The sequence below is a fragment of the Homalodisca vitripennis genome, chromosome 2, assembly GCF_021130785.1.
Source record: "Homalodisca vitripennis isolate AUS2020 chromosome 2, UT_GWSS_2.1, whole genome shotgun sequence".
Taxonomy (NCBI): Eukaryota; Metazoa; Arthropoda; class Insecta; order Hemiptera; family Cicadellidae; genus Homalodisca; species Homalodisca vitripennis.
This window is the reverse complement of record NC_060208.1, coordinates 56,988,568-57,012,445: the sequence shown is the minus strand read 5'-3', so window position 1 is coordinate 57,012,445 and position 23,878 is coordinate 56,988,568. Positions and strand designations below refer to the sequence as shown.

The 23,878-nt window shown below is 32.1% G+C and overlaps 1 protein-coding gene across 4 annotated transcripts in view; it reads left to right on the top strand.

Annotated features, from left to right (window-relative positions):
• LOC124354007 overlaps positions 1–23,878 on the top strand; it is a 292,185-nt gene that overhangs the window by 223,645 nt on the left and 44,662 nt on the right. The window contains exons 1-2 of one of the 4 annotated variants that reach the window (XM_046804122.1): positions 1,374–1,474; positions 3,675–4,091. The exons of 2 other annotated variants lie outside the window; for them this stretch is intronic. In XM_046804122.1, the coding sequence (XP_046660078.1) occupies positions 3,966–4,091 (126 nt within the window). In that variant the 5' untranslated portion in view covers positions 1,374–1,474; positions 3,675–3,965. Of the gene's footprint in view, positions 1–1,373; positions 1,475–3,674; positions 4,092–23,878 lie in introns of those variants that run through there. One more of the 4 variants, XM_046804123.1, reaches the window with a different exon arrangement.

The following is a 23,878-nucleotide window of genomic DNA, read 5'->3' as shown; positions in this document are numbered from 1 at the left end:
TGCCCATTCCCTTAATTAATTTAGTTAATCTGTTGTTCTTCATGAGCAAAGTAGTATTACCTGCCGCAACTCACAATACGTCCGTGTGGTTGTCGGTGCCAGCGCCTACCTTACCGATGAAATACTGGTGGAAAAATGGTAATACGATGTTATAGAATTGCGACATTTATTTTCATCTGAACAATTGATAGTTTTCCGTGAACATAAGCCGTTAACCAAACAAAAAGCGGTAGTTCATGCGAGAAGTTGTGTCAGGCCACGCGTGAAATAGACTTTCATTGATATATTTGGTGAATTCACGGCTGACATAGCAAGGAAATTTCTTTTATTTGTCCATCGACTCGAGTTCAAGGCAAAAATGTATTATCCAAAAAGTAATGTTTTGTCTTGCTACTTACTACTTAATATCTTAATGCTATTTTCATATATTATTATTCTATCACTATACAGTAATGGCAGAGCCCAATTTAAACTTTTTAATTATTAATATTAAAAGAATCTTTATTATTTTCAACGCACTTGTTCTAATACTCAAACTTTAAAATTATATTTTAAACAATAATTACATTGATGGTCTAGCGGTACATTTTTCGTTTTAATTAGCCTTAACTTAGTGTAAAAAAAAAATAGTGAAATCGCTCTGTCATATACCACTACAATTTATCCCTATATACTTTGACCTAGTGCAGGAATACCTGAAAGGTTTCACTCGCTCTTAAGGGTATACGGCATGTCGAATTTTACATATACTTTATTTTATAAACAATAATGTCTGACAGTTGGTGACGAAGGAAATACTATAATTTAATCTATAACATGTTTTTGAATAACACTAAATAAATAAATTCAATACAGTTGTATTATTTATCACCTTTTTTATTTATATTTTATTAAAACTTATCTTTATTTCATTTAACTTCAAGTAGTATTTTTGTTGTGGTATATATATATAGCCTCTAGAGGTACGTTATCAAAAACGTCATTAGACCTTTTTATGAATATTTTGAATAGGTACAATCCCCTATAGACAGTATAGCGTGTAATACATCTTTAATAAGTACAATTTTGATCATAGTATACTTGAAATCATCATTAATTAGACCTGTGGGTAAACTAAAACATATTTACTATGAAAGATGACATGGTGGAGATAAAACACATAGAAATCATTTTTGAAGTGAGCACTCTGATAAAATCCAGTGGCCCCTTTAAAAAGCGCATACAATGGATTCCAGATCGATTCGTACTTGGTTTCTAAAAATAGTTCCCAACTCCAATAGAATTAGGGTAAGGGCTCTCGACCCGACCCCTTTGTCTTATACCAGCAGCCTGTCTTATCGCTGTGGGGGAGTCTATATAACCCTGCAACTTCTGACCTATCCTCCTCAGTCTCGATATGGTTCTACTTTGTTGTAGTTGGTCGTGGTGATTTCGCGTTATAAATTCGCCTCACATTGTTTTGTGTTGTCTAACTGTAAGTACTGTCCAGTGTGTTAGATCGATCAGCTCAAGAGGTCTTATAAGCTGCTGCCTGTGTTAGGGTTTCGACTAAACTGTTGTGATTTTTGCGCAAAATACTAGTATACTATTTTAATTGTTCACATTAGTTGTCACAAACCAAATGAGGAATTTGGAAGCAGCTCTCGTTAATCCCGTCATAGCTTATCTGAACAGAATGTTATGTATAACAAAACTATTACGATCAAACGTGGCATGCGTTAATCGATACGACAAGGTTTATTTAAAATTATATTCTCCGTTAAACGTTTAAAAAACAATAATTAATATTATTAAGTTATTTCCTTACGAAACTCTATGATCCTCAAATTTTCGTTTATCTGTATTTTAATTTGTCTTAATATTATTTTCATATATTATTATATTATTACAGTAATGGTAGAGAACAATTTATACTATTTAAAACAATGTAAACAGTAAACTAATTGCTAGGCATAGATGGTACAGGATTGGTTGTATTTGATACTTAATCCTTGCTATCCACTTGATGATTTTAAACGTCTCTATTGGTGGTAAAACAACAATTGGTGTTCTACATTATGCACGTTCCTGTTAGCGTTTAGACACTTAAGACCTTTTTAAAATCATATTCTGAATAATAACGCTAACCATCAGTCGTGGCTTTCGGTATAATCGCCGATCTGATATCATGGAAAATAAGCTGTAAAAGACTGTATTAATATTGTAAAACTGGGTTTCTTTCAAGCCGAAATCATTTTCTTCACAATCACCTCCATTTAAATGGAAACAATGGGCTAGAGCATGCAACTACTGGTGGAACAATTTGCCATTCAAATCCTCGCAGTCCGTGAGAGCCGCGCGTTGTTATACCCGTTGCTGAATTATGTATGAACCTTGCTTTCGACAAAACTCGACTTGTTACCTGTGCTTGTAAACCTGCAAAATGGAAACCTGCTCCTTAAATTTTGCAAGCAACAAAACGCTGGCCTCAGTTTGTTGTCTTGTAGTGTTTATATTTTCCACTGATTTAAAATTATATTGTATACCTTATCAACTTGATTAAGATCTTGGATTTGCCAAATTAATATTCTACAGCAAATTCAGTGAATATGTCTGTAATACATACATATTCTAGTGTGCCCAGAAGTTAAATTAAAACATTTTCTGGATGCATTTCATTTCCGATAGGTAGGCAGTTATTTTAACCAAATAAAACTTGATTACATATTAAATATCTATTATATTTTAGTAAATAAACAACTGATGTGATAGAAAATGTTTATTAAAAATGAGATAATTTTTTCTCGTCATGTGTTAGTAAAATAAAATACAAACTATATATTTATGAGTATAGTAATTGAATTTCTTTATTGGAAATATTATAATAAATAACATAAACTTTCTTGTGTAGCTAATATATATATATTAAACCATATCAGCGTAAGTGTCTAATGCTTAAAGCATGGAAAGTCTCACAAACCAAATGTTAGAATGTGAGACCTAAAAACATTACTTATATAATGAAATTCTTAAAATATTTCTATAATATGTAAAGAGCCAATTTTAATTAGTAGAATGATATTAAACACAACCGTATTAAGCTCCGCCCCTTTACAGACGAATGCCTAGTATTGTCAGTTTCAGTTTAATAGTTCTACACAGTTTTTAACAATCCATTTCAACATTTTATATTGAAAACAGGTGGCTCTCTAAAGCAAAATATTTGATTAGTAAGCAATAATTTGGCACGGAATGAACTGGATATTATATATGTAAGTTTGGATACAGGTAGCATAAGCGTGGGAGCTAAGATATATTAGATTACTACTATTTTGCTATTTACTAATAATAATAATAAACCACGTAATTTATGCGTTCTCCTACCTTAACACCATTTAACCGTGTAAAACATAAGGTGAAAGGCTGCGTTTAGCAAAATATAATACCACAAGAAGATAACACAATTTTCTTGCCTTATTGAAGAACAAAAAATGCATTACAAATTTTAAAATGGGAAATTAATTTAAATTTCACTTTGCGCTACATAAAAAACACACAGTGGCTCGCATTTGCTGTAGTTTTTACTTTACAAATGTGATGTTATGTTTGTTTCACTTAAGTTATTCGGGTCATATTTTTAACATAAACGGTTAGACGTGTGTTCATAACAGTGTCTTTATATGTTTCACCACAAGACTTCAGAAACAGGTTGAAGAAAAAGACTGAAAGAATACTCAATTAGATATGACTCAAAAATGAATTAAACCATGAAGCGTTTTTATACAGATTTTGCCAAATTTTCTACAAATATTTAGCGTAGTGTGTGTGATCCTACAATCATTTTTCACGTTATTCCACTGGTATTGGTACACCTGGGATCTTGTGATGGGTCGGTGTTGTGAGAGTCGACCAGTTGCGATGTCGGTGTAGTGATGTGCCGTCGCGATGGTGGGCTGGGGCGCTGACGGGCCGGAAGTCATGTTGCAATGCAAGCCGCCCTCTACCTCCGGGAAAAGAAGAAGAACAGGAAGCTACGTGGCCGATTTGAAATCCCGAGCAACGTAGCGACAAAGGAGATCGCCCCATTTCCTCCTTATCCGCCGCCAATTTGGGTGAGTAGTGGTGGATATTTTTAGTAGTAATACTTTAGACTATGTATTTGTTTCTGGGTGCAAGATAATATTCATACCATTAACATTATGCTCTTAAAAATGTGTTTTAACCTCAAGTGCGAGGTTTATAATACTGTAATCAAGGGGACACACTTCAATTCACCAGGTAAAACACAGCAACGCCATGTTATCAGATTATACTGATCAAAATATCATCTTAAGCTTAATTTATTTAGGTAATTTTAATTATATATCAATGTTGCTTATTATAGTACTAAACGCATGCCTAACTGTTTTAATTTTTTCAATGTTATATTATTTGATCGATGTAGTGGATTGTGGCTTTCTCAGTAATGACCTAGAATCCTGTACATCAGTAATGTTAATTAAGATTAGACGATTTTAAGAAAATTACAATAATAGTACTTATGATCGATTAATATCATTGCATTAATTTTACAATTACAATAACAATTTTACAGCGTGGTTAATAATTGAGTTCTAAATGAACTCTCTGCCTACACTGAGTAACGTTTAAAAAAAGACGTTCCTACCAAGAGGTTACTAAACAAGGTTGTCTTGTTAATTCAGTGACTTCTGTTGTAAATTCAGGATTATATATATATATATATATATATATATATATATATATATATATATATACAGGGTGTATATTATGTCTGGAAACACCCAAATATATCCTTTAATAATTTAAATATAAATTTGAAACCTCTTACAATCGTGATAGAGATTGGGCATGTACTTTTGTGGAACATGTTTTTGTTATGTCACACCAACGGGGGACGTCCTGCCGAGGGTATCGTGATTATTCTTAATGGAAGCCTATACCTTGTGATACATAATTTTAAAGGTAATAGCTTACTGAATTGAATGCCACAAACCGCATCTCAAAGGAATTATTCTATCAGAAAATAGAGCATTTTTAGTATTGAAAATTTACTGATGTTCAACAATGTAAATTTTAACATGGTTCTTGCCACAAAATGTGTTACACTAATTTTTTAGCATTTTTTTAAATGTTCAATTAAATAAAACAAAAATTTCATTTTAAAGCTGGTTCTATTAGCACAAATTTGCCAGATTTTATTACAGTACAATTATGGAAATACTTATGTTATTGATTTCTTATTACAAATAAAAAATAATGTATGCTGTTAGAAAAGTCTTACAACAAACGTTTTACCTGCATTTGGTGTCAAAGCAAATTGTTCGAACTGTGTTCCTTCTACGGTTTGACAATGAGCCAATCTTGTGTAAAATGATTCGACAGAGTTGCCTAACATTTCTTCAGTTATCAAAGCAATCTCCTCTATAATCCTGTTTCTTAGGTCTTCCAAATTATGAGGCTTTCTTCTATAAACATTGGATTTTAAATGACCCCATAGGAAATAATCGATTGGTGACAAATCCGGAGATCTTGGAGGCCATTTTCGATTTCTCCTCTTCGGCCAATCCATTTATGAGGAAACCTTAAATCCAAATACTCTCTTACCTGTCTCCCATAATGGGGTGGAGCACCATCCTGCTGAAACCATACATTATCAAAGTATTCTCCTGATGCTATTTGAATAGCTGGGATTATTTCATTTTGGAGCATATTGTAGTAAAGTTCGGCATTTAAATTTCCATTGATGAAAAAGGGTCCAACAATTTTGTTACCCTAAAATTCCACACCATACGTTTCAGTTTTTGTTGGTTGCTGTGAATGGGACTCAGTAATCCAATGTGGGTTTTCACTAGCCCAGTAACGGCAATTGTGCCTGTTAACATTGCCATTTAGGAAAACAGTTGCCTCATCAGAAAATAGTATGTTGGTCAGAAAATCTCTATTGTCATCACATTTGCGCATCACAAGTTCACAAAACTCAAAACTCTTCTGTCGTAATCATCCTCACTTAACTGTTGGACTAAATGAACTTTAAATGGTTTGTATTTATTAATTTTCAAAATCTTACTCACAGACATAGGGTGCATATCATGTTGCTGTGCAGCTTTTCTGAGCGATGTATGTGGGTCTTCAATAAAATGTTTGCATAACATCTAGTGTCATGTTCTTCATCTGTTGCAGATTGTATCCTACCCGACTTTGGCCGATTACGTACACTCCCTGTCATTTCAAAACGCTCAATAGTTTTTGATATTGTTGAAACACTTATGGGATTCCTTTCTGGGAAAGTGTCATTAAACAAATTACAAACTTCCCGATAAGATCTTTGACGATCGCCATATCCTCGCATCATCAACAGAGTAATTCGTTCTCTTTCAGAAAATTCCATTAAAAATGCCAAATAAAAACTGAACTACTGTAATTAGATAACTTGTTGACAGCAATGCTTCAGAGACACTGATTAACTCGACAGGAATGATATGACCTTTGTCCATTTGTAATTCCCAAGCTTAGACCTGTCTAGTGAAAGCTCCATGCTCAACAAACCTGAAACCTGTAGACCAGATGATTAATAACACAATAATGTTTCTCATAGGCTAGTGACCTTTGTCTCTTTAAACCTTCCTGCTGACTGGAAAACACCAAGTACAGATTCATAAGTAATCAGAGAAAAGTGACTCATAAGTTTTATTCATTGTAATAAAAACTGGTAAATTTGTACTAATGAAACCAGCTTAAAAATAAATTGTTTATTTTATTTTAATTGAACATTTAAAAAATGCTAAAAAATTAGTGTAAACACATTTTGTGGCAAGAACCATGTTAAAATTACATTGTTGAACATCAGTAAATTTTCAATACTAAAAAATGCTCTATTTTCTGATAGAATAATTCCTTTGAGATGCGGTTTGTGGCATTCAATTCAGTAAGCTATTACCTTTAAAATTATGTATCACAAGGTATAGGCTTCCATTAAGAATATTCACGATACCCTCGGCAGGACGTCCCCCGTTGGTGTGACATAACAAAACATTGTTCCAAAAAGTAGATGCCTAATCTCTATCACGATTGTAAGAGGTTTCAAATTTATATTTAAATTATTAAAGGATATATTTGGGTGTTTCCAGACATAATATACACCTGTATATATATATATATATATATATATATATATATATATATATATATATATATATATATATATATCTGGATATCCTATCCAGTGTTTGAGCACATTGGTTAAGTAAATTAATTGAATTTTCAGACAGCTTAGCAGCTATTCGTATAATGTTCTAGTGAAGTGTCTGATTAGCAATTGCGGGAAAGTGCAAACACATATCGCGTTGTGCACTGTTACGCTACAATACTTCTTGGTTTTTATATCATTTGTCTAGTCAAAGTTCTTTTAACAGCAAAAAATACCAAGTGATCACGGATTACTCCAACCAATTAAAACAAATACGAAAGGAATGGATACGAGCTAGAGGGTTAAGAATCGGTGACGTATAGAGAGTGGGGCTGAAAAGGGGTGACGTCATTGATGACGTCAATACTGGAAGAGTAGGGGGCGTGACGTCATCTTCTCCACGTGCTGTACCAATTTACCTCTTGCCCTACATTTGGCTGTTTTACGCCGTTTTCTGCTTTAAAACATAGATCATTTTGTTTTTATGTTTACTAAATTATACTTTAATTATTTATGTAGGGTCTGCTAAGTTTTTATTGCAATGTATAAATGTTATTGTTGTTGTTGTAAATCTATTAAAATAATTTTTTCAATATTTCAATCATACATTACGTTAATTAAACGTGAATTATCTTCAAACCAGAAGTCTAATTATTATTACGTTATTTATAACAGCGCATTTGATTTTCGAAAACATTTGAGTAAGGATACGCTAGAGTACATTAATATTACTCGGTGATTATCACACTCTGTGATCTCTCCGTGATTAGTGCCACATCTCTCTTATGTACTATGGTAATCACTGTCTGGTCTGCGTTACATGTTATTATGTCATTTACTGGAAGAGTCGGTAAATTCCTCAAATAACCTGGTTTAACCAGAGGGATTAAAAAACACTGATTACATCATTAATGCTATTGGAAGCCCATTTGGAATCAGGTAATAACCTATATATTTACGTCTGTTGTCTCTTTCCATGAATCTGTCTTTATTTTGTCTTAGGACATTTTACAACCGCTTTTTCTCTCAACGAGGACGCGATGTGTGTATCTCTGATCTTTCCAATATTTCGTCATTTAGAGCACTGCTCTCTCCTCATTAACGTATTGAAATGTTATGTGCGTAAATTGTAAAGCAAGTCGTCACCGTGCATTCCTAAAACATATAAACACTATATTCTGAGGTGCTTCATTTTCCCAATAATATTTATAAATAATACAAAGTTAGGGCATTACAAATAGAATAGTGTTATATTAAAATTAGGACATTTATTTTTTGGAGAAATGCTTTATAAAAATGAGTATAGGTAGAAAAATAGTTGTATTGCACAAAAATCGTAGTGATTGATATAATCAATTAACGCATATTAAAAAACATAATAGTATACAGATTTTTTAAAAACATAATAGTATACAGATTTTGTTATAGTAAGATAGATAACATTCAGGCACATACTCTACGGCCACACCTCGACATAATTCGGTTGGTCTTGGCTTTTCGCTGGGGAAATAAATGAGAGTTGTAGTCCAAGGGGAGAATACATGCATAGAGTAATGAGACTTTGATCTCGTAACAGGAAGTAGGTCAAGGGAACGGAAGTTGCACGGCCTACCCTATACTCCTCCTCCTTCCTTACAATCACTTTGGACATGTGTCCTTTGTTGTGACTCAATTAATTACTTTTAATCAGGTGCAGACATTAATGTATATGCATATTTTATGTTAGTGTTTAAAATAACAGAAAGCAACTTAACTGTGATATATGTAGTTGTTTAATTGATACCTCACGAAATTCTTAATTATAACATGGAAATAATATATTATTCGAATCAAACATTGATGTGTTAAATTAATTATAAATCACAATTACATTAACCTGTAATGTTTATTTTCTGAGTAAAACATTAGTAAAATTCATTAGTCATCTATGGATTACTCACATACTTGGTTTAAGATGCAATAAATATAAATTATTTTTCACCCTGTTTTTTCGTATGATAGAGTTGGAGAATGTAATGTACTTGGAGTACAATGAAGGAAATAAAACTAAAATAAATGTTGTTAATCATTTAGGTCTACAGCCGGGGAGAAATTATCAAATTATTGGTAAAAATTGGGAAACTCATATCATGTTTAGAAGAGGTAAATAAAGAGCAAGGCAATAAATCATAAAACTAAAAAAAAATAGAAAGGAATGTCAGAAATCAAGAAGAACCCAACTGTATTATTGATTTTTGGAATTTACATAATTTAAAATAATTATTTAGTATTTTTAGTTTGTTGTGATTTTAGAAAGTTTATTTACTTTACACAACTGACTCATTACCTTAAGAAGTACTGTACATATTCCAATAGTCTGATGTAAATTTAGGTTTCTTATTCTTTAGGGATATTTAAACTCATCCAACCACGTTAATAGAATTAGTTTTATAAATAAAATAAATATATGGATTTTCTCAGTGAAATATGCATTTTGGCTTTATTATTAGTACTTTAGGACCTTGTTAAAGAAAGAATTGAAACAAAATACTAATTTTACTTCGGAGATTTTAGAGTGATTGAGTGATGTCTTGGGAGGTTGGACAAGACAGGGAGGGAGAAGGCGGATTCACTTCCGCTCCCGTGACCTACTACCGGTCATGTAATGGCCTAGTCTCATTACTCTGTGCATGTATTCTCTCCACAGAGATATCTATAATTCCTTTCTTCATTTGTGGACGTATCTTATATAAAGACATACATTGAAATATAAAATGTCGCACAAAGTAAAATACTTATAGGCACGATTATACAAAGAAACTCAAATGTTTATGTACTATAAATAACAATAAAGCATAATGATTAGTCTGGCCATGGAATAAATGTACAAAATATGTAGGAAATACTATAGTTTTTGCTTTACCTTTTAAATCGAAAGATCATAATTCGTTTGCTACTTACGGGGAAGTCCAGGGTGCGCAAAAGACCCTTGAGGCTTAAATGCATAGCAATAAGCAGCTCAAAAGAAGAAGACGAAAAGGGGAAAGTCAAAATTCATATGGAATCCTTAATATTGAAGCATGAATACAATTTTAGTTATATTTTAATTGTGGAGATATTATAATGTTCTTCCATCCTTTCGACCTTTATAGATATTAACTTTATTTATTAACTTGTAGGAGATAAAGATTGAGTATAGCATCTTAAACGGGTTGGAAAATGATTCGGTTTGTTTAGAATATATTTAAAGTGCAAATTGTTTTTACTATGGTAAATAAAAATGAGTTGTCTATTACAATAATGTGGTTAGTTTCAGACAGTAAAATTCATCGTGTAGTGCTTTAAATTGTTATATGCTTCCATAAATATTTCAAAATGTTCCGAAAAGTAATTGTGTAATATAATAAATTCAAAATTATTACGTCTTATAGTACCTGTTTACACTCCAAATGTGTATTAACTTTTTGTTTTGTATCCAATGTTTTAATTAAATTATTACAAGAAGAGCATGTAAAAATATTCTTGGGTACAAAGAGAGTTACTGTAATTTAATCCAAAGCAATGCCAACGATATTAAAAGTGAACATAAGACAATTATATGACATCATTACTACTATTTACTCCTGAACAGTTTCTCGTAGCTTTTACATATTACCAAACTGTTTACTTTTACATCCTCAAAATTGTTTAACGATTAGTTTAAATACTGTCTGCTAATTTAATATGAAATTCATCACAATATTTTAGTTTCATATGTTGCCTGCTAAATCTAATTAGCTTTCAGATTATATATAAAATAACTTTTTATAAAGAATTGTAGAACTAGGTCAAGGTTGTTAAGTATATTTACCTTTTGCAAGTAACTTAATAATAGAATTCGGTAAAATGTTTCCATATTTTTGTCGATCATGATTTTGAAATCCCAAAACTATCCCCGCATGGAAAGTTTCATGTACAGTAAGTCCATAATTACTACTGTACAAAAATGTCACCATTTAACACTTGCTCAAATCTTTGTTATGGCTATTAAACAATATGCGAGTACACAAAGTAGGCCTAATACTTTTTTACTTTACGAATTTTACACCAATTTGAAGTTTTATTTCAGTGTGTTATGGCTTTAAGCTATTGAGGTGAATTATAGCTTGTTTTGAAAAGTTACAGTGATATCTTGTGTTTGAAAAATCTATGAGCAAAATAAATACTATTTAGAATTATTGGATCAATTATGATAACTTATGTTATTATGAGATTCTCGTTATGGCGCAAGATTTCAAGATGGCGCATTGTGGTTTAATAAATTTTGAAGAAGCTTACCAATAAGGGTGATCACAACTTTAGTATTTCCTAACGGATCTCAAACTACCCATAAACGGCTATTGTACTTATCATGCTTTGTAAACATCTGCAGCTAATTAAAAGTTTCAGTATGGTAACTGGGTACACTTTTGAAACTTGTTCTCCCGCTGATTACGTCAAGTAGCTTATTCAATTAAATGTCCTTAATTGCGGAATTTTAAACTTAAATATTTTTAACAAAGTCGTGGCTCAAGCAAAAACTCAACGATCTGAGAAGCCTCAGAAACACTTTTGTGCTTATCTATATCTTTAATGTAGTGTGATTTCAAATTTATGAAAAACGTTTAACCATATAGTAGTGTATTGTATTTCTAACCACCAAAAGCCAAATTTAATGCCTCTTCAATCCGGCATTTTTAAACGGCCGCACATGAATTCACTTATTCGCACTTATTCCAAATTTTCCAAAAGTTTATTTTTGTGTTTATTTACCAGCAAATAAGATTTTGTCAACAAAGTAAATTTTGTTAAAAATACAGTTTTTATTTAAGAATTCTAACGAAGGAAATGGAAGCGCGCTTTTAACGGCTGTTATATGCGGTTTCTTTATTCTCATTGTATGTTTAGCGGAATCATCTTAAATCATATTACGGTTGGTCCAAAACATATATAACAAAGAATGTATAAAACTATTCCTTACGATTTTATTATATAATGGATTTTTAATGCTATAAATAACTCAGAGCTCCAAGAATGAAAAGATATTGTTTTCCTAAATCAAGCTATTGATATTCCGTTCCTTATTTATGAGTAATCGGCTTAATAAACGCTGTTCCACTTTGAGTGCTTTTCCTTGTCAAACTCAGGAATAAGCATTTACTTTTTTATACCTCACTTTTTGGTACATCGGTTTCTTAAGTAACTTGTTTTCGTGACACGAAACACGCGCGTCTAACATTTATATGCAAGATATGTACAGTGTGACTGCGTCATTCCTAATACTGAATCATGATTACAGATGAGATTAAGTCTGAATCAGATTACAGATCAGATTAAGTCTGAATCAGATTACAGATCAGATTAAGTCTGAATCAGATTACAAATAAAATAAACATACCATAATTTCAGGTCAGGAAAAATATCTGTAATCATCATAACTTCTGTAGCTTAATGACAGTGCTTATCATGAATGCAGATTAGGCTGAACAGTGGTGAAAAGACTTTGTGCTGCTACCACCATATCTTATAAGAACACAGGTTAAATTTTAAGATTTCTGATAAGCTGATAAGCTAGGTTTTGTAAGGGGTTTTGTTTTAAAGGTAAAACTAATGTGTGTCTAGATGCCTTTAGGGGTTTTATAAAATGTATATAATTTCTTTTGTATTTTAATTAGAACGTGTTTGATTTGTTTTAATTACACACAATGATATAGGACATCGAAGTAAAGACTTCTAGTGTGAAATCTCGCACAACTTTACTGCCAAAGATTAGAAATTGCATTGTTAATAATAGGTTGGTATATTGTTTACGGTATGTACCAAATCAAGATATTTTCCAGTATAAAAACACACATACATGATATACATTAATATGATAACATACTCTTGCAAGGCATGTGTATCAATAATTTATTACTATTTTCATTTGCCAAATTGTCAAGATTGTACTAAAATTTCATTTTTTTCAGTAACCAGTATGTTATTCGCCCTATGAGAAAGATACCCTACAAACTATCCTTTGAAATGTGAACAAACTTGTGTAATGCGGAGTACATTAGGAAACACGAGTTAACCGGGGCTATGCTCTTGATCAAAAGTAATTCCGGGAGAGGTTTCCTTTAACCACCAACAAAAGTTTAAACTCTAGATAAGACAGTCTCAGAGCAGTTAACTCGGTGGCGCAGAAGGTCAGAGCTCTGTCGAGCCGCAACAAACACACGGCAGATTTATCGACAAACTTTGAAATGTTGAGACAATAAAGTTTTCCGCGGCAAACAACATTCGATAAACTGGCTTATCGCCGCTTTTCGGCGGTGGTCTGGAGACACTGTTTGTATTTTGTAGAAAGCTGGAGTTAGATTCACAATTGAGTATCCTTTTGAACATAACATTTTTCTAAACGGAGTATTTAGTTACCATTAATACATTTTACGTAGATATACGTAGAGGATCATACAGAGGAGCAAGAAAATGCTTAGCTGGCTATACAATATCGCATTCTGGATACTTCACCCATAATGCACTATTTTGTACTTTTTTAACCATTATATCTAAAGTCCCCTCTAGACATCGCACGTGGTAGATGTCTTATAGTCCCAAAATCCAAAATTCCCAAAAGATATATTTTTGTACTTTATAAAATGTTAAAATAGGGTTTTTTAGTATTTTTATGTTAAATTCCACGAACTTAGGCTAATTAAATTGATAGTGATTATTTAGGATCATTTACTAGGTATAAAAAACATGTCTAACTTTTGAGACATTCACTGATTAACTTCGGTAATAAAATGCTATTAAAAGAAGTTTGGCGTTTTGAAAATAGAAACAAGAGCGGAAAAATTGTTTTAATACTTTATGTAGATATATAGGTAATTTGCAGAGTGAGTTTGATAGATTTATGAAGTAAAAAAGTAGACGTATTGTCACCACAGAGAAGAAAAAGATTGCCACTGATTTTATTTTAATTGTATTATTATAATTTTGTATCATATAATTTAAAATGTGCCTATTATTAAAAAAGCTCACACGGAACCATTTGGCACATAGACTCTTAATTAAAGAGCACGTGGTATTATAATATTATAATAGCGCTTCTGTTACACTATTTTTATTTCGTTGAATTAGACATTGAGACCCTTTAATAACCTTTTAGTGCTGCTCGTAATACATAGAACGCCTTTTACGCCTGTATCTGAAGATATGTCAATTACCATCTAAACTTTTCGGAGTATTGTTTTGTTTACTCTCCTACAGTTAGTTACTCTCCTTGACAATATACATATCGAGCATTCTTCAACGGTCTGCTTCCTGGGACTCCACATTGATTCCAGATTTGATTGGTCAAATCACATCAGTCATGTCTGTCAAAGACTTGGTGCCAGCATTTACTCTTTAAGGTACCTAACAGGTTTTCTGTCTAGAGATACCGTTAGGCTGGTGTACTTTGGTTACTTTGTGCCCATTTTAACATATGGATTGATTTTCTGGGGGACGGCTTCAGGTAGGTTGATCAGTAGGGTTTTCAAACTGCAGAAGAAGGCTGTTCGACTGATGTGTGGTCTGGGTCATCGTGAGAGCTGTCGGGAGGTTTTCCCTAGGGAACGCCTAATGACATTGCCATCACTTTATATATATTCGGTTGCCACATTTACATTTAAGAACCTTCAATCCTTCCCATCATTTAACCACGTGTATTCTACAAGAAACAGAGATGCTCTAATCATTCCGCAACACCATAATAACACATTTAAAAAATCAATGTCATATATGGGCCCTAAAATCTTTAATGCTTTGCCTTCTAGTATCACAGCATGCGAGACTGAGACGTCTTTTAAAAACAACTTAAAAAAATACCTAATCAGACAAGCATTCTACTCCATTAACGAACTGGTGAGCGGTGCTCCAGCCTAGTGGACGATATAAATTAGATTGTTTGTAGTTTAAGTTGTACTATTTTATATTTTAAACTGTTTTAACTGATATTTAAATGTGTGATTTTGTTCTGTCTAGTATTAATCGGTTCTATAATATCTGACAATGTTCCATGCATGTATCATGTCAATGAACAGTAAAGAATTTGATTTGATTTGATTTGATTTGATTTGATTGATTTAACCAGTCTAAGACCGAAACTCTGAATCCCAGATGTTGTGTTTTACTTACCTAAGGTAGTACGTTTGTAAGTGAAATGGACATTTTGCTCAGCCTTTTGAGGCCAACTGGGCAATTTGTAGCTGGGTTTTGAATTTTTGAAATATCAGCCGTCTCCGGAGATTCACTTTGTCATTTTGATATTTTACAAATTTCTTAAGTTAAAAATGTACCCATTGTATTGCTGTTTTAATATTCATTTGCGCTTAACCAATAATAACTTGTGATAATATGTGCTTGTATCAAACTTGTATGTGCACTTGTATTTCTTGAGTTACTCGTGTTTATCTTAACTAATCCAAATCGCCCTACTTTTGGTAAAGGTAATCAATAAACAGTGGCGGGTCAATGTGCTGTAGGATTTTCAGTGATTACCGTATTCCACAATGAGACAGCTGAATGACGATCGATATATGTCAAATTTAAAAGTTTTTTTACTGATTTAATTGGATAAGCACCGTGGGTGGGTTGACATATTTGCATGTATTTGTTTTCAACCTGTAGCTGCCGTTCGGGCAGGTTTTACAATTATTCATTTGTTTTAACAGAATAGAAGAACGTAAGCTGATGATTTAGATTGTCCCAGTTTGAGGGTACGCAAGTACATTGCTTTTGTGTTATTTGCAACCTAGATTAATAAAATGTAAGTTTTTAATGTTTTTATTACTTAATATAAATTTTTCTCATTGACATATTTTTTATATAAATAATATAAACTTGTAAAATGTATAACTAATTTTTTTTTCATTAATTGAAAAATGTATTAAATATTTTCTTATAGGTCACGGAAAACTTTGAAATTGTCCCTAACTTGTTATTTTAATTGTTTATTGAATTGAAATACTGTGTTCATACAGACATATACTGGATTATGTATGTAAATTAAATCATTAAGAAATTTTAATGATGTGATTTTCCTAAATCTTTGTTTGTCAGTCATATACAAAATTATAATTGTAGTAGGAAACCATATGTCCTAAATCCATTCTATTGTATATTATTTAAGTTTAACTTGTGTAAATTAAAATGTAGCAATCCACCCACAAGTAAAGCACATCCATTTTAACAGACAGCACTTCATATAGTGGTAGGGAACGTAAATATTCTAGTTAGTAATAAACAGACTCCTAATCAGTTCTCAATTGCGTAATTAGTAAATATAGACTAATTAGGTCACCTTGTCACTGCCAACTCTCGCCATTGACTGTGCAGGCTCAAACTAACACTACTATTTCCAGCGCAATATCTACCCTTTTCATAGTAATAATAACATATCAATCATATGCATAGTAGTATATTGAATTGACATTGACATTGAAATACAAATAAGATAACACTAAAGTTTTTCATATCTACGTTTTTTTTTTGTTGCGGTCTCTGTAGAAAGAGACAGTTTTGTACTCTTTAAAAATATTAGCAAACAAATCTGTTCATTTCTATTTCTTCGTTTTTAAATAAAATGTTTATGGAAGCCATCTGTATTCTAAATTGTTGGTATAAGGCATGTTTCGATTCAGAATGTACTTGAAATGTATATCTAACAGTTGTAATCTAAAATTTGAAAGCATTCAGAACCATTATTAATAAACAACATGCACTAATGTAATAATGTAAATTCAGGGAAATGTTCTCAAATTATTTTTTTACTTTAATAATTATTTTACTTTAATTGAGCTGAGCTATAGCGAAGGGAAAATTCCTTTTGCGAGCCTGTCTATCCGTTCACATGATAACTCGGAAACAAACTGACATATAGATTTAAAATTTCTAAGAATCTTCAGTTTCTATATATGAAACATTGAGGTTGAGGGTGGTGGATATCACTCCATTGGATTTTTCTGATCATTAAATAAGTTTTTACATCGGTTTTATGTATATTGGCAGCAAAAAATGGCAGAATACATAAATATGTAAACAAGCTGAGTACAATTAATTATTTATATTTTAAAGTGTGCCAAATTCATTCGGTAAAATGCAAAAATGAGTGTTAAATTTTGATAACGGTCGGTGACAAGACCTGAGTTCAGCACACACTTACGTTGTCCCTACCTCGCCAGAACCTTAACCAATCATATGGTCTTAACAGGTTGTAATGGGAAACTATTTCAAGAAATGTATATAAAATATTATATTTGTTATTAGTGTAACACCTTACAACCAAAATTGCAACACTCAACAATGTTGATATGAATTTATTTCAGTATCAGCCAACGAGATAGTGACTATAAATGAAATGGTGACATTCTGGTAAAATTGAGTTTCTTAGTTTATTTTAATTACCCTATTATTTCTTATGGGTGATTTTAGGTGTATCTACACTTAAATTCGACCTATAAAATATGTATCATTTGATATTTTAATTCCTTTTGCTACCTTTCTATTTCGATTCCCATAGAAGTTGTTTCTCATGCCAATTAACTTCTTTTTATGTATAAATTCCTCTAACGTTTAAATGTGATCTTGGATATATTTTCACAATATAAATGCTTTTTAATTGTAACTATTACTTCAGGTATTATTATGTAGTGATTTAATTTGTGTATAATTTTATGAGGTTACGCTTCACTTTATGACGAAATTGCCTCCTCCAATATCGATGCTGTGTGTAGCATGCGATGTACAGTTAGTATGCTGATTGATGTATAGTTATTGTTCTTATAGAGGTGCAATTGCTCTGCAGATTGAGGTGCAGTGTTATAATTCAGTAGTTACAATGGTTATTGAAGTAACGATTTTTATGCTGGTAAAGAAATATCATTGTTATAATTAGACAAACAGTTTATTATTAAAATAGTGATGAGTTTTAGCAGAATTTTAACTGGTATACCCAGACTTTCTATTGGGATTTAGTATAAAAATTACTTCATCACATTTTGAGCAGTTTAACATTTATTTTGCAAAATTACCATCAATTTTTATTTACCATTATGATTTAAGTGGGGAGGTTTCTATTTAAGAAAACAATACTAAGTCAAGTTAAACTAACTTGCTCTCAGTTATCTAAAATGATATATTACAAACAACTATTACAACTGCATTCATAACAATATTTAAATTCTAAAGGTCACAAAGTTGCATCGACATCGAGGTTTTTCGTTGCGATTTTCACATAAATGGTTATCTCTTTAAAAATCTTCTTCTGTGTTTTATTTGTGTCGGTAGTGAAGTAGGTTTAGTTCAGTTATTAAGCTGAATATTGTACGTCAATGCATCGATTTCTGAATTATTTCAGGTACTAATGTAAATCAGTGTACCATCTAAAAAAGGAAAGTTTAAAGAAATCCCTGAATTATGGTGATTGCCACGTGGAGAAGACCCATAAGGACGAAAGTAGGTGGGTTGATAAAGAAGGTGAAAACGTGAAATAAAATAAAAAATTATTCAGTATACTGAAAATTAAACTGAATATAATTACAGCACTGAATATTTAAAGTGATATGAAAGCGTGTTTGTGTGAAGATTACAGTAATTGGTTGCTGCAGTCTGAGCAGGGTATTTCCCTTCTGTAATAGCAAGTGATAATGAAAAATTGCAGTCTTATTTCCTTCTCTCTTTCACACAAAAGAAAAATGCTCTCTCGCAGTCTCACCATCATTCTCCATTACAACCCCCCTCCCACCACCACCCACTCACCCCTCCGTTCGCAGTTTGATGTGCAGTGTAATCAACATCATATTGTGATGCCGCACGACGCCGCTTCTGCATAAAGAATTTTTAATCATAATTTTGCTTCGAAACGACCTCTTGTACTGTCAAAATTGTATGAAACTGAAATTACAATATATGGAGTAATTAGTTTAATACATCAAGGACTAAAGGTCTGACATAATCCTAGTGTAGATCATTGCTGATTAGCAATACCTTTCTATCACCTCTCATCTCCACAATCGGTTTCTTGTTAACTAATTAGCATAGGCTTATATAGTATTGGTGGCATAACCCTAGTGTAGATCATTGCTGATTAGCAATACCTTCCCATTACCTCTCATCTCCACAATCAGTTTCTTGTTTACTAATTAGCATAGGTTTATGTAGTGTTGATGACATAACGTGAAGATATGAACATAACAGACGATTGTTTAAAGCGAAATCAATCCATACCTACATGTTTTACAGAGATTAGTATTAAAAAAAGTTAACAGAATTCGACAGTATTGCTCTAGTTCCCGTTAATGCTGGTACTAGACCTAACTATAAGATCGCCCTGTGAATAATGTGAATACCAACAGAGACTGTCAAAGTATGTCTTTCAAATTGATGTATTAAGAATAACGAGTTCAAACTATTATTTAAATAAATAAGTACCTGTTCCGGTCAATGTACCGGTACCAATGTACCAAGTACCGGTCAATGAGGTAGCTTCCTGAGCTACACATATTGTGTTTTAGTAATTAGATGTTTTAAGCTAAGCAAAGATTGTATCATAAGATCAGCACTGAAATTGGAACCTTATAGTCGGATATGTTTCAAATGTACAAAAGACACGTCTGTAATTAATTTGAGCTTTCAGTTAATACCAAATATGTAGATCAAATAATACTCTACATACTCTGACATTGATAGGTATGTATACTCTTACATACCTTCAATCGCATACTAAAAATTAGTATTTATTTTAATAATATATACTAGTATCTTATAATATTTATGTTGTAAAAAGCATCTACGGTTCTTTGATAGTTGATACAAACTTACATATTCTATCAGGTACTTTCAGTTAGTTGAACAGTGATTTGAAGAAACAGCTACATGAAAAGATAAATTCATGAAGAGAAGAGTACACGATAGTTAAACTCAGAATATTTTTTGGGTCGGATTAAAAGTGCAAGAACCGAGTTCATGGCTTTTTCCTTTGAAAACGTGATGGAAAACTACTTGAGGCGCTTAAGGTCCTGTGAGACAGTCAAGGGTATTCGCATTAGGGAAGAGTGCGGCTGTGAGAGAATGTCCAATAAAGAGGCACGACCTGCCCTCTCCGGCGTCCCCGTGACGTCACGGTTGTCATGACAACCGTCGGTTGTCCTGCCAGCTGGGACCTGAGTCCTCTTTGGATTCACAGCCTTTTATAGCGCAATTTTCATTGAGATGCTATCCTTGTAGGCGCACGTGTATGTTGTTAGGACTAAATATAGATTCTTTGTTTAAGTTTGTTTTTGACGGTTACAGTGTCGTGAAGATAACAGTATTCTTGGGTGTTTTCCATCGTTATATTATACAAAAATAATTAGTACTACGTTTCGAGATATTCAATCTGATATCTTTATCAGGAGGATAACCAACCTAACGTAACGTCAATCAAGGTTAATATAAACAGATTTATTATAGCAAGGTTTTGTATACATTTTTATGCATTATCTCTGAAATTTGCAGTTATTAAATCTAACACTAAATATTAAAAACTAAACTAAAGAATGCAAGTTAAAATATACGTGGTTTCAATGCCATTTTTCCATGTTTCAACTATTTTATTTTTATTCTTTACATACTAATACTACAACGTATTGATATAATTTTTATCTAGACTTTAATGATGTGTTAGATTAGATATTAGCCCGTGGGAAAATACTAGATTACATTAAAAAAAAGATAGTACTATTCATTTTTGTATCACTGAACGTATCATTTTGTATCATTTTTGTATAGCAACATCAGAATAAACCTGATTCTTTCTTAAGTGGAGATAATTTCCATTAAATGAGAACTAGCTGGGGTTCTGTTGATCAGTAAGGGCTAAAACTAAGTATGGAGGAGCCTATACTCGACTAATAAATTATTTTCAATGGCAGTCATCACTATTATATTAGCTTTGAAGTTTATATATTTAGAGAAATAATTAATGCCAAGTGCTCATTTTAGAACTGACTTTATCAGTTACTGAAAGACAACCGAGATGTTATGGTTATACGCGTGAAATCAAGCTCCCTGTCACGGTTATTCGTCAAGAGTAAGATCATATTTAACCAGTCCATCAACAGGAACGTAGAGTGTAAAACGTGGTAAGTACTGTGTGTCAGTTCAAAGCAATAAACCTTCACTATCGACAGGTTTACGTTTAGTGTGGAGACACTGTCGTGTGGAGATATGGCCACGCATCTGCCATAACTGTATCATTGATCTGTACGTGAACCGTAGCTTTGAATGTACCTGTGAGTTTTTGTCGGTGAAATTAGAGTAGCAGTTACTGCTTGTCACTGTTACGCACAACGTGGTGTGTTCGAAAACAATTATTTTTAAGTTTTTTTTTATAAATTGTATTTGGTACTTATAATGTTTATAATGGTAAAAATTACTAGGAAATAATGCTAAGTATTACAAAATTGTACTTTTGAATGTAAATAAGAATGTTATATAATGTTACTATACAAAACACAGGAATCACCACACAAAGTGAACCTTTTGTTAATTTCTTTGGAAAGGCGGATTTTTGGATTAACAGCGAGTTTTAAGTGATGGTTCTGTTTATAAAGCCTTTTGCAGTTTGGATGGATATCCCTCTCGAGAAGACCACTTCATTTGATGCTTTACCAGTATTAGCTTTCATCGTGAATATCCGAGAGAGAAGGTTTTATTCACTTTGGCAAAAAATGACAACAGCGAATCAGAATGGCTACCGTTTTTATAAATCCCTTTAAATCTATACACAACTCCAAAGCTCCAACATTTTATCACGGCGATTGTGTACTACATGCTTAGCAGGTTCCTCTTTACTATTAAAATATATACGGAAATACTGAGTTCTATTGCTAATTATATGAGTACAATAAACGTATAACTATTTCAAGAAGTTTTAGTTGTTTTAACTGTAACGATGTCAACTGTCGGTTTTAATTCATTTTGTAAAATATCCGACATAAAACTTTTCATAGATTTGAGTGGCCACCATCTTAGTTGTGTTAAGGTAATTGACATGTACAAGCAATGGTTTAGTACTGCCTTAGTTCTATTTTTAGTTCGAATCAGTTAGTAATTACGGAAATTATAGTGTTTACCACTATTTTCGCAATATTATTCTCTACGACTCGAAACTTTGTACGGCCGCTATCTGAAATGTTTACGATATATCAATACACACGTAACAAAGCATTTATTATAAATGACATGGGAATTATAAAACAATTTTTAATTGTTCCACTAACTCAGAGTTATTTCAAAAAACAGAATTGCCATCATCTTGAAATCTAAAGAAATATAGAAAACTAAGAATAAGTTTTTTAATTGTACCAACATATTTAAAAAATATATATTACCTATATATTAAATAAAATGTTTTATTAGTTAGGTAAAAAAGTTCGAATAACTGCCATCTTTAAATCTGTTATTAGTAAAGAGTGGCTAATACACTAATATAAGATATGTTTAAATGTTAAATAAATTGGGAAACCAAATTCATGTTTACATTTTAAAATTGCTTGTAAACTGCTATGTAATATAGAGAACCACAGAAGCAATTGCCAGTTATGTAAGTAAACTAGAAATTTGATTGTATATTTTAAGCATTCTATCACCGTAGAAACATCCACATCATTAGTATTGAATTTGAGTTAATGAATAAATTATATAATTATTTTAGTTGATCATCAAATAAGCTCAAACGCTATTTTAAGTATGCAAATTAAACAAGTAACATTGCACAATTATGGATCCGTGACATAAACGATTATTATGTTAATTGTTTATTGCTTCGTTATCGTTGCACAATATTATTTCTCTCGTAAATCTACTTGATTATATAATTAGAATATGGAATATACAATAACAATATAACATGACTGCTTAAAATACAGCCTTTCAAGTAACCACTGTGTTTGTAGGTCAGTCCAATTTTGTCTAGTACTTTCTTTAAGATTTTAACATATTCGTGTCCCTTATATTGGTTGTAAAAAATCTTTCACCTCATCATTCATCTATTGCCACTTTTGTGTGACTAGTAATCTCCAAACTAACGAAACATGTTCATGACTTGCTCCACTTGTAATACACGCTAAATACTAAGGATAGACTTACGAAGACGTGAGGTGCACCATCAATACCGTTTTTATAATGTTTACAGTGTGACATAGGTGCAATACGTAAAAAAAAAAAAAAAAAAAAAAAAAAATACTATAACTGGATGTTACAATTTCAGCCATATATATATAGCTGGATATAGGGTGGCTTTTCCTGGAAAACGCTATTAGTGTATCTTAATCTAGCCATTTATCGATAAATAAATCTTAATTAACAAGTATTAGATGTTAACACGTAATAGACCGAACAATATTATGTTACTGCGTTTTGTTAAGTTACATAACCTGGTGAATTATACAAGGCCTGACTTTAGGAGCTTATATGGTTATGATAGTGATTACCTGATAGTGTTACTAGAGTAATATCTCCATGGAGAACCCAAGACCCCAAATGACAGTATCAACCACGTAATTTGGTCCCGACTAACTAATTTATTGGTTGGGAACTTTTACACTTGAGGATTTATGATGCTGTAACTATTTTGAACTGTGTAAGATTGTCAAGTACCAACATGCGAGTACAATGACAGCTATGAAA